The 12,534-nt window shown below is 41.0% G+C and overlaps 1 protein-coding gene across 3 annotated transcripts in view; it reads left to right on the forward strand.

The window, feature by feature from the left end:
- Positions 1-10,162, forward strand: part of PACSIN2 (protein kinase C and casein kinase substrate in neurons 2) — a 52,246-nt gene extending 42,084 nt beyond the window's left edge. The window contains exons 8-11 of one of the 3 annotated variants that reach the window (XM_081860989.1): positions 560-681; positions 5,178-5,294; positions 5,836-6,032; positions 8,022-10,162. In XM_081860989.1, coding sequence (XP_081717115.1) covers positions 560-681; positions 5,178-5,294; positions 5,836-6,032; positions 8,022-8,134 — 549 coding nt within the window. In that variant the 3' untranslated portion in view covers positions 8,135-10,162. The remainder of the gene's footprint in view (positions 1-559; positions 682-5,177; positions 5,295-5,835; positions 6,033-8,021) is intronic. The other 2 variants (XM_081860990.1, XM_081860991.1) reach the window with 2 other exon arrangements.
- The last annotated feature ends 2,372 nt before the right edge of the window (positions 10,163-12,534 follow it).

Genomic DNA, 12,534 nt, shown 5'->3' on the forward strand with positions numbered 1-12,534 from the left:
TATGTTCCCTGACAATGAATATCTCCAGGCTAAAGTTGACAGGGTTGTTTTTTTTTTTTATACCACCCTTTATCCAAAGATCACAGGGTGGTTTACAATATAAAAACTCAAAAATACATACCATAATAACAAGCAAAAGCAATAACCCCCTCAGTTATTACAGTGGTGCCCCGCAAGACGAATGCCTCGCAAGACGAAAAACTCGCTAGACAAAGAGTTTTCCGTTTTCGAGGTGCTTCGCAAAACGAATTTCTTGCAAGTTTTTTTCCTTTTTTCCCCTTTTTCTAAGCCGCTAATAGCCGCTAATAGCGCTAATCCGCTAAGCCGCTAATGGCCGTGCTTCGCAAGACGAAAAAACCGCAAGACGAAGAGACTCGCGGAACGAATTAATTTCGTCTTGCGAGGCACCACTGTATTAGCTATAATACAGATATGAATGACTTAAGACTAGAATCAGGGTTAAGACACACAAAGGGCATTGCCCCTTTCACCCAAGAATGGGGGTTGGTCTCTGGAAATAAGCTGATGCAAAACGCCTTTTCTCACTTCCATTTTCTAGGACTGGTCAGCTGATCTGAATCGCACTCTTAGTAGAAGAGAGAAGAAGAAAGCTGCCGATGGGGTAACTCTGACGGGTATTAGCCAGACAGAACCAGTTCCACAGCACAACAAAAACAGCAGGTACATGATCATGAGCCCATTATCTTTTAGCACTAATTGCTAAGTATCAAATGGTTGTATTTTGGATTATACTGGAAATACCGTATTTTTTGCTCTATAAGACTCACTTTTTCCCTCTTAAAAAGTAAGGGGGAAATGTGTGTGCGTCTCATGGAGTGAATGCAGGCTGCACAGCTATCCCAGAAGCCAGAACAAGAAGAGGGATTGCTGCTTTCACTGCGCAGCGATCCCTCTTGCTGTTCTGGCTTCTGAGATTCAGAATATTTTTTTTCTTGTTTTCCTCCACCAAAAACTAGGTGCGTCTTGTGGTCTGGTGCGTCTTATAGAGCGAAAAAGACGGTATGTAGTTTTGGAAAATGAGGCTCTATTCAGACCTATTTCCCCATAAGGAGCGATTGCAAGTGGGCTTGAGCTGACATGCTTATTCTTGGGCCTGTCTCCTGCTCCCTCACTATGGGAAGAAGTGAATGACTGACTGAACTGGGAGATGTTGCAGTCGTTTGAATATGGGATTTTTCGTGACCCCGGAAGGTTGATATCTTGAAAATATCTTAACTTCCCAGAGCCAGGAAGTCACCACATTCTGGAAAACATGCTTTTTCTGGTTTGTTTGAAACGTGGGTAGGAGAGCCAGAACCCTACTCTCAGTCTCTTGCCAAAGTTGGGCTGGAAATAATGTCCCATCAGAACTGTAGAGAAGCAGGCATACATTCATTTAAAATCTAAGTAAATAAATAGGACTTGTTTTGGCAGTCAGTTTGTCAACCAAACTAAACAGCGGAGTCTTAAAATTTTTGATTAGATTCCAGAATAAGGCAAATAAGTAGTAATCTGTGGAAAAGAACAGGCTTGCAACAAATCGATTCAACATTTGGCCTTGTTGAAAACGGATGGAGGTAAGTTTTATATTGAGTCAGAGCAGTATCTAGCAGGAAAGTTGTATGCCCTGACAAAATACATTCCCACGCTCAAAAGCTGGGTCCTCCTTCTATGCTTCCTAACTACAGGTCTGTTTAATTGGAGATCCTAGTATCTTAATGTATATAGTTTACAAAGCTGTAATCTAGGGATAGAGAACCTCAGGCCTCGGGCCCCTCTGGCCCTCAGGGTGCTCCCCTGGCCACATCCCTTACTAGGTGTGCTTTGTGCCCAACTTGGATGTTCTGGCCTGGTTGACATGTGCCATTGAAGGCCATTAATGCCTCTTGCTTGCCTGAATGGACAAGGTGAATGTGGAAACCTTTACTCTGGTATGGCTGGAATGTAACCTACTGTACAAAGGTAAGCGTTACATTCATTGCCTGTGGGTCCTGGAAGGTAGTCCACGAAGAAATTGAGCACTGGTGTTGAAACAAGCTCCCCACCCCTTCTATAGTCTCCTTAGTGCCTATACAGAAGACTTGCTATGAGAACTTTGACGTTGGTCATTCACTTATGAAAGTGCTTAGAACTAGGTATAGCTGCGGAATAACACAAGCTTTAAAGAACTTTTAGTACAGCTTTGAAAGGTAGCATCTGTTTCTGGGATTTGTTGTTCTGGGATTTTTGTAGTTAAAGTTTGACCAGCTGAGGTAATAGATAAGGAGTAGTGAATCTTTTTTTCCCTTTTTTAGCTCAAGGGTTGTGTTTCTTCATAAGCAGTCTTCATGGGGTGGGGGTGGGCATGTGGCACTCTAGGCTATGTTGCAGTTACACATCAGGTTTCTGCAGACAAAGCTCTCCACCCAGTGGGTTTAGCACATTTCAAGGACACATTCCGGTCAATCAAAAGTTCTCAAGGAGGCCCAGAGCTGAGCTGGTGGTGAGGGATGTGAAATGGGGAAAGGGCAAGGTAAAAGGGCCCAGAGTGCCACCTCGGAGTTTTGCGTTCCAATAATGTTTTAGGTCTGCTCCGCACCTCATACAATGGTTTTCTAATAGTATGATTCAAAAACCCTCTGTGCATTCTGACCTTATCATATACCACAGGTAGGCGTTCCACCCGAATGTTGTTAAATCCCTCCAAATCCAATATATCTGAATTATCTAAGGTTATCCATTCCCTCAACCAACAAAAACATGCCGCCTCGTAGTAAATTTTTAGATCTGGCAGGGAAAAACCGCCTTTTTCTTTTGCATCTGTCAATATTTTATACTTAATTCTTGGCTTTTTCCCCTGCTAGATAAATTTGGACAATCTTCTTTGCCATACATTAAATTGTTTTGTTCCATTGATAACCAGAATTGTCTGAAATAAAAACAACAGTCTTGGTAACACGTTCATTTTGATAGCTGAGATTCTACCCATCATTGATAATTTCATTCTCATCCATATCTCCAGATCTCTCTTCACTTCATTCCACACCTTTTCATAGTTGTCTTTAAAGAGGTCTATGTTCTTAGATGTGAGCCAGACTCCTAGGTATTTTAACTTTTTTTCTATCGACATGCCTGTCTTTTGTTGTAGTTCTCCTATTTCTTTACTGTCCAAATTTTTAGTTAATATTTTTGTCTTATTTTTGTTGAGCTTAAAGCCTGCTAATTGGACATAGGTTGTTTTAAAGTCAAAACAACGTCATCGGCAAAGGCCTTATACTTAAATTCTTTTGAGGCTACACCAATCCCTTTTATTTCTTTTGTTGCTTCTATTTTCTTCAACAGGACCTCTAGTATTGTTATAAATAACAATGGCGATAGCAGGCACCCCTGTCTGGTTCCCTTTGTTTTCTCAATTTTGTCTGTGAGGTTATTATTAATTATCAATTTAGCGTATTGTTCTGAATAAATAGCCCAAGTACCATTTAAAAAATTTGCGCCGATATCCATAAATTCTAAATTTCTTTTCATAAAATGCCAAGACACATTATCAAACGCTTGTTCAGCATCCAGAAACATTAGGGCGTCTTGTTTGTCTCTCCTGGAGTCCAGATATTCAATTATATTTCTAACATTGTCCTTCATCTGTCTCCCAAATAGAAATCCAGTTTGGTTCTTTCCAGTCTCCTCTTCCAATACATCTTTAAGTCTATCTGCCAATATACTGACGAATAATTTGTAATCATTATTTAGGAGTGAGATTCCCTCAGATTTAAAGCCGCGTCTCCCAATGCGTCAGGATCAAGCAACAAATATTGCGCTTCCAGAAATAAAAAGTAAATTCCACGGGCAAGTCTCTTATTCAAGCCCTTTGGGAAATTAAAGCGGCAGAATGCTGGTTTCTTAGTCTTTCTCCATTTCCATTATCCAGTCACTTTCGGCAAAGCCGGCAGGGTTTCCACCCCCCTCAGTGCTTTCAAGCTGTTTCTTAATCCCGTAACTTTTTGTTGCAACACTGAAACAAACTTTCAATTCTTCTGAGTGTCTTTATATAACTATTTTCCCCCTTCCCCAAAGGGCTGATGGGGGTTAGCTATTATATCCACTTGACTCCGTTTGTAGCTAAAGCACTGATATACTTAATTTTGTAGTAGAAAACTTACTGCGCCATTTTCTCGTCAGCAGTGAGGCGGATTCCCTGTTTATGTCTCAAAGCTCTCCGAATTCCTTCTTTTGCCAAATAAGTCCAAATTTTCTCCACTTGCCTTTGGATTATCTTTTAATCTTGGGAAATGTCAGCTGCCTTTTGCCATCGGAACTAAAGGCTTCACTCAGCAGAAGTAGCGAGTAGGCCCCTTGCACCCGCGCCTCCATCCCCTCGGGTTTCCAAACCTTTTTACGGGTCCGTCTGCCTTTGGGGAGATACGCCAAGGGTGCCGCTGGGTCCCCAGCACCCAAAACTCCCTTTTGGGTTTTTTACCGGAGCTCACAGTGCCCTTGTGAAGCTCCAATCTTCTGCTAAGCTCGGATTTTCCCCAAGAAGCTAAATCCGTGTCCGAAATGGCCCCTGCAGCCGACAGGAAGTCAGGACATCCATAAGTTTTATTTTCCATTCTACTTCCTAATTCACCAACTTAGGAAACTGTGTTTGTAACGTTTTGATAGTTTGTTTTATTTGTTCATCTTTTGGTTTTAATATAATTTTTTTCTCATTTTCCACATTTTCTGATTGGTAAGTGACTTCGGAATGTAAACATGCACTGTAACCTTTAAAATGGTATTAATTGCTGTACTTTTTAGAGTCCTTCCTTGCTATCAAGACTGATTTGGAGCGCACGGCCCACTTTGTGCACTCCATACTTCCCTGGCTAGCGCTAACTACAATTTGATGTGAATCAGAATCAATGTATCCATTCTTATTGCTAAGCATTATATGCTCAGAAGCCAGCTTGAAACTGGGATCCTAGGCTGGCTTCTATAGTGGCAGGTCAGACATGTGTGACACGGAATCTGAAGTGTCTCTGTAGCGAAATAAGATGGAAATGGCTTTGGTAGAAGGGCAGACATGTTTCTGTTTTAAGTAAGTGTTGGGAAGGTAAGCCACCCAAAGAGAGGGATGTGCATGGCTCTGTTCTGAATTGCATGTATATTGACTCCGTGAAATGGCAGGGTCACCTTCATGATTTTTCTCTCCCAAATAGCAGTGTTAGTGTTCCGGGTGACACAGTGCAGTCAGTTCAGTCAAGTTACAATCCCTTTGAAGATGAAGAGGATACTGGAAGTACTGTCAGTGAAAAGGAGGACAATAAAATCAAAAAGTTGGTGAAAGACGGTTCTCAAACTGTTTTTTATACTTACACTTTTCCTATCCAGGGTTTCCAACTCCGGGTTTCTACAAAAGCCTTATGTTGCACAATGCATGAAGTCCTTGTTGAATGGTTATTTTGTTGCAAACCCGCCCGACTAACCTCCCAATGCTCTGTCACTGTTTTGTTTTCTGGTTGGTTTTCCTTCACTGGTTCCACAAATATTAACTGTGGTCATGTGCTTTGAAACTACTGCTGGATCTTTGCTACTGGCTGTGCTCACTAGGTGTTCCCCCCTCCCCTTTCTCACCGTTTCACGTTTTCCCCTCAAATGAACATGTTGGCCTTGATGTTTCTCTTGGTGGTCCATAACCTCTGTGTTCACTCTTATTGTCTCTAAGGGCACTGTGATGTGAAAAGAGGCAAAGCACAGCATTGCGAAGCAGGTGCCCAGAAGTAGCTTGGCAAGGGGTGGGATATCTAGAATTGATATCCCACCTCCTGCCAAGCTACTTGTATCAGGGAAGCTAACAGAATTTTTCCGTGTGTTTAGTGTTAGCAGCTCGGAGAAAAACCAAAGTTACTCTGCGGACTGGTCCGATGAAGAGACCAACAATCCTTTTTCATCCAATGATGCTCCAGCAGAAACAAATCCATTTGATGAGGATACATCCCCTTCGATGGAAGTTAGAGTACGGGCATTGTATGACTATGAAGGTCAAGAGCTTGATGAACTCAGTTTCAAGACTGGTAAATACCCTTTTCTCTTTTTTCTGCCCTAAAAAGATGCAAGGCAGGATTGGCCCAAAACATTTTGCTGCCTGAAACAGAATAGCAAATGGCAGAGGGACATAAGAGTCAATGCTAGCCACAAGCATCTCTAAGACCATAAGAGCCTGGCTGCAGGATCAGACCAAGGACCCATCCAGTCCAGCATTCTGTTCTCACATTGGCCAACCTAAGGAAGGCCTGCAAGGAGGACTGGAAGGCAGCCTCCCTCACCACTTGGGATATTGCCTCTGACAGGGAAGGTCCAACGGTAGCCTTCCTTGGTAACCTTAACCCTCATGAATTGGTCTGATCACCAACTTAAACCCATCCAAGTTTGTGGACAATGCTACAGTTTGTGGAACCAAATTCCCTAGTTTTTGTGGTGTGAAGAAGTATTCCATTTTGAATCTCCCACCCTTCTGCTTCATGGAATGACTGCAAATTCTAGTAGTATAAAGAACGCTGGAGAGAAAACCTTCTCCACCCCATACATAATTTGATATACAGTGGTACCTCGGGTTATAGAAGCTTCAGGTTACAGACTCTGCTAACCCAGAAATAGTACCTTGGGTAAAGAACTTTGCTTCAGGATGAGAACAGAAATCGGGCGGTGGCAGCGGGAGGCCCCATTAGCTAAAGTGGTGTCTCAGGTTAAGAATAGTTTCAGGTTAAGAATTAAGTTCTTAACCTGAGGTACCACTGTACCTCTATCATGTCCTTCATTACTTGTCCTTTTCCTAAAACAAAACTCCCAGATGTTTTAAGCTTTCCTCACAAGGGATCATTTTGGTTGCCCATTTCTGAACCCTTTTCACTTCTACAGTACAGTGGTGCCTCGCAAGACGAAATTAATCCGTTCCGTGAGGCTCTTCGTATAGCGGTTTTTTCGTCTTGCGAAGCAAGCCCATTGACAGCTTAGCGGATTAGCGGTTTAGCGGCTTTTAGCGGATCAGCTGATAAGCGGCTTAGCAGCTTAGGAAAAGGGGGGGGAAAGGGGGCGGAACCTGCAGGAACTCGCAAGATATTTCGTCTTGCGAAGCAAGCCCATAGGGAAATTCGTTTTGCGAAGCGCCTCCAAAACGGAAAACCCTTTCGTCTAGCGGGTTTTCCGTCTTGCGAGGCGTTCGTCTTGCGGGGCACCACTGTATCCTTTAAAAGATTAAATGCCAGTAGTCAAAGTGCATTTGCACCATATATTTGTATAACGGCATTATGATATTGCCAGTTTTGTTTTCGATCCCGCTCCATGGTATTCACCTTTTTACAGCTGCGGCACACAGGACCAAAATCTTAATAATGCTTCTTGATCCTAGTCCGTCACTGCCCCTTCGTACCCCATGAGTGTATATGTGATATTAGGATTTTTTGCCCCAATGGGCCTCACTTTCTACTTTTAATTACATTTGCTACTTTTACTTTTAATTACATTTGCTATTATACTGCCCATTCACCCAGTTTGGAGAGCTCCTTTTTTCTAGGGGATTTAAACCTGCTCTGCAACCTTCTTATCCCAGCCCTGTCCAGAAACATTTCCCTAAAAATATTTGCCTAAAAAAATCAAAACCCTCCCCCCCAGGACCACGGTCTTATACACACATTGACATTACACAGCTGTGTCTGTCTAGGTGGCCCGACACTCAGAACTGGTAGCAACTAATTTCCCTGATATCCCCGATTCCCTGAGACCAGCAGGTATAAGGCAGTTTATAAAATCAATCAATAATAATAATAAATGATGATACCTGGTGATTTTTATCCAGTTAACATGGTGCTTCAATAGATGCTTTTATTATTACTATTTTTGAAGGGATGGGAGGAGCAATGTAATAAAACCCAGATTTCTAATGCTCTGATGCTTATTGGGGCGAAGAGGCAGTACTGTTACTGCAATGGGAAGACCCATTTTCTTCAAACACTCCAGGGGAGTAGCTATTTTTGGGGTTCTGAAATTAATTTCTCTCCTCACAGGGGAAGAGCTAACTAAAATAGAAGATGAAGATGAACAGGGTTGGTGCAAAGGTCGCTTGGACAATGGACAAGTTGGACTCTATCCCGCAAACTATGTCGAGGCAATCCAGTGACAAAGAGTTGTATAGAAGTGCTGTAGTAATTGTCAGTCAGTATGAATTTGGTGGCCCGCCATGAAGAGAACTGAAATGTGTTGAAATTGTATATATTTCCTTTAATGCAAATGAATGATGGATTGAAATATGTGTTCCCAGGGGAGAAGATAACAATTCAAACTGAAACTGGGAAAGGTTGGCAGCTTATGCACAGCACAAAATAACCAGGCCAGAGTGGAAATTTAGTTGGCAAGAAAATGATATTCTTAGAACTTATTGCCAATTTACTGTTTTATCATGCCTTATGTATATTTTCAAATTTGCTACTGCCTCAGTCCCAGTTTTCTGGGTGGTGGCTTGCATTGATTCTTGTATAAATCACTTCTTTTAAGTGACCTATAATAATTTGCAATAAATTGCAACTTGTTTTTTTAATTGCAATTTTTTATCTGTTCTTAGCAATATTTGAAAGATGCGTTTTTTTAATTTAAAGACTATGTAGCCTGCCATCTTTTCATGCCTGGTTCATCTACTACTACTTAAGTTATGAATTTGATTATTCCTCAGTTTACATTGTACTGTTAACTTTTCCATGTTATTAGCATGCCTTAATGGTGTAAAATGCCAAATTGGGTCTGTTACATAACATTGTAGCATACTGTCTGCAAATGTTAGTTTGGGTTTCTGGAATGCCATTGATGCATTTTGGCACCAGAAACATGAATTTTCCAAATTACGACTTCCAAGTGGATTTCTAAAAGTATAATATTTAAACCTATTTCCATCATATTCTTGCTGAGAAATTTACATTTTGCAAGATGTTAATGATTTTGTGCAATTTGGAAACGTCTACGAATATTATTTTTTCAAGCAAAAGACTGTAAAATAGATTAATGCTTTTTTTTATTGAGATGCTCTTTAAGTTGTGCACATGTGTATATATAATTTGATATTCAAATGTTTAAAGAGCATATCCTAATTAGCCAGCCTGTTGTCTATGCATTAGATTTAAGGTGGAGTCCAGCACGAGTAAATGTGAGTTTGCTATCCATGTCAGTGGGACGTTGCAGCTTTCGAGCAAGCCATTTAAATTATACCATATTTAAATTGTGCTCTGACAGTGCTTACTCATTTAAACATAAAGTAGATCAGCTGCTCAACCCAGTGCACTGTGGATGTAGTAGCTGGGAGGGATTGTCATAAGGATATAGGAGCCCGGTTTTTACCCTCTTCCATAGGGAGTGATTTCCGGAGAAAGAGACCTGCATGCACACATAATACGTCCCTGTCCACCCCAATCTCACTTTCCGTGACTGAGGTGGAGGAGTGAGGGCTGCATGGGGAGTTGCAAGGTACGGACAAGATTCCCACTCCTTGTAAAGGCCTCGGGGGGGGGGGGCGGGGGCGGGAGAAGACCAGTCTTCCACTATGCATTCCTGGGATCCTTCTGTGGGCCCTGCATCCACAGTACACTGGAGTGAAGCCTAAGTATTACGTGGCTTTGATTCTCAAATAAGATGAACATAGTAGTTACATCCTAATATTAATATTTGTAGGTAGAATCGTGGCTCCAAATATAAACTCGCAGTAGCCCCACCGTGGATTATTGTAGCAGAACACTGTAAAATCTACTTGTTTGAAATTGCAAATCAACTGTAAAAGCGTGAAATTGTATACATTTGTAGGAGATCAAATAGCTGGATTGTGAACATGTTGGAACAAGTTGCTTTATAGAAAATCTAAATCTTATCCGATAAGTAGAAATGCTATTTTAGGGAACTACACTGTAATTGAAATAACTTTTTGGCAATTAAAATGCTGTAAGTGCTCCTGGTATTACATTTGCTTTTGGAGATCAATATATTTATTAACATATGAAGTTCAATTGTATAAGGTTCAGTATTGGATCGCTGCCATCATAATATTCCAGCATAATTGTTCATGAACAGTAGATTTGCCACAAGTGGTGAAAAATAAGTCTGGAGTATTTTTCTGTATAGCACACTATTTTAAAAATAATAAAATCTTAAATATGCTGAACACAAATTTACTGTGAAAGTACTTCTCTCTCTCTCTTTACTGAAAGTGCTGTATTTTCTGTTCGTTGCACTTTGTGAGATAAATAGTCAAAAATTACTGTTTGGTATATGCATAATGATAAGTAGAAGTAGTATTTGTCCCAGCAATGCACACATGATTTTGGCTAACATGAGACTGAAGAAAGTTACAGTCCTGTCCTCCAGCTATCAAAGCATGCCTACAAATGGAGTGAAACAGTCAAATATACTTTGGAAGAAATGCTCAAAATACAGAACAGGCAAAGTGCAGACGCATTACACTAGGCAAGCGTAGAACAAATGTATTTATGTTCAGGCATGAATATATTGAAATAAAACAAATGCTGAATAAAGGAATGCCGAACAACAACAAATCAGTTCCCCTAAAAGGTTTGGTTTTGGACAGGGGTGAAAGTTAGTTAGTTTGATTTATTACGGCCATTGGCCCATATCGAAAACAATACATCAAAATTTATCCATAAACAATACAATTTAAACAGTTAAAATCCAAGTTAAAACACCCATATAAAACCAATTTTACTTCAATTAAGTAAACACTATACACAATAAGCTCCCTCTATGTAAACTGAAATTCAAATCCCTCGGATTTTGGGAGATATGCGTCTTAGTTCTGGCACTTATTGATGGTTCTTAAGTTTAGCTAAGCTGTCAGAGTCATACAGTGATCCATTTCTCCTCTTTTGAAATAAGACATTAATCAGGTATCTAGCGACTGCAAGGGAACTACTTGTGTCTTCGTCGTTTAATAAGTATATTATTTGGGCTTCCTGAGGTCTGTCAGCAATTCTCGATAAATATGGGGCCAGAAACTTGGACCATGAAGCCGAATGTAATGGACAACAGAAGATTATATGATATAACGATTCTATAGATCCACTTTTACAGTCACAGAGGAGTGAGATCTGTCCGTTGGAGAGTCTGTTACCCAACACATTTGATGGGAAAACATTGAATCTAGCCTTTATAAAGGCGTACCTGTGCATCACCACAGATAAGGTAGTTAAATAAGACGGAAGTTTCGTTGGAGATGTTAAGCCAAGGTTTATCAGCGAACAGGTGCCACCACCTGTCGCAATATTAAATTGTAAATCCATCTCCTCTAATTTGTGAGTTATAATTCTCTTGGCAGAGATTAAATCCAATTTTAGTAGTTCAGATGGAGATAATCCTAAGGACACAAGTTTCCCATGTATTATTTTTGCCCAAGGGCTAGGGAAGTCATCTCTCCAGAGACACTGTATCAAGTGGAGATTTGGAAGTTTATGTCATAATGCCAACCAGTAACAGAGGATGCATTTCCATAATGTGGTTTCTAGAGATGTAACATTTAGTTCGAGTCGTATAGCAGTATTGCTTACACACCTGGGTAATTTTAGCAACCTTCTTAGCAGCTGGTTTTGGATTACCTCCAATTGGGTTAGATTAACAAAAGACCCCCATATTGGAATTGCATATGCTATTGTTGCAATCACCTTTGCCTTGAAGACTTTTAACACTGATGGAATATGGAAAGCCCCATCTGAAAAGAAAAACGCAGTAGCGCAAAGGAAAGGGCTTTAGCTCTGTTTAATACATATGCCAGATGGACCTTCCAGCCCATGTTGTGTTGGAGAAGGACTCCCAAGTATTGAAATTTAAAGACTTGGTCAATGGCTTTTCCGTCTATTCTCCAATTATAGGTTTTTCGACTCTTAGTGAAAATTAGGACTTTGGACTTGAACAGGGGTGAAAATAAGTCAAGGCGCTATTACAGAGAAGGCCCTGTCCCAGTCACCAATCAGGGAGCCTACCTTAACAGTGGGACCACAATATCCTGCTGATCTCCTTTACATCCATATAAACCAGCAAATGAGATACACTTGTGCCCCGCAAGACGAATGCCTCGCAAGATGGAAAACCGGCTAGGCGAAAGGGTTTTCTTTTTTGGAGGCGCTTTGCAAAACGAATTTCCCTATGGGCTTGCTTCGCAAGACGAAATGTCTTGCGAGTTCCTGCGGGTTCCCCCCCTTTCCCTAAGCCGCTAAGCCGCTTATCAGCTGATCCGCTGATAAGCCGCTTAACAGCTGATCGCTAAAAGCCGCTAAACCGCTAATAGCGCTAATCCGCTAAGCTGTCAATGGGCTTGCTTCGCAAGACAAAAAAACCGCTATACGAAGAGCCTCATGGAACGGATTAATTTCGTCTTGCGAGGCACCACTGTAGTTCTAGTGTGGCTGTCAGTTTTGTTATTTCCCAGGTGCTTCAGGTGGATTCTGCCTCTTCAAAATGAAACAAAACCAGGCAAGTCCATTTCTATGCATATGTTAACCCAGCACTTTATTTTTCAAAACGTGAACTCCC

The sequence above is a fragment of the Podarcis erhardii genome (genome assembly GCF_964252035.2).
Source record: "Podarcis erhardii genome assembly, chromosome: 5".
In the NCBI taxonomy this organism is placed as follows: domain Eukaryota; kingdom Metazoa; phylum Chordata; class Lepidosauria; order Squamata; family Lacertidae; genus Podarcis; species Podarcis erhardii.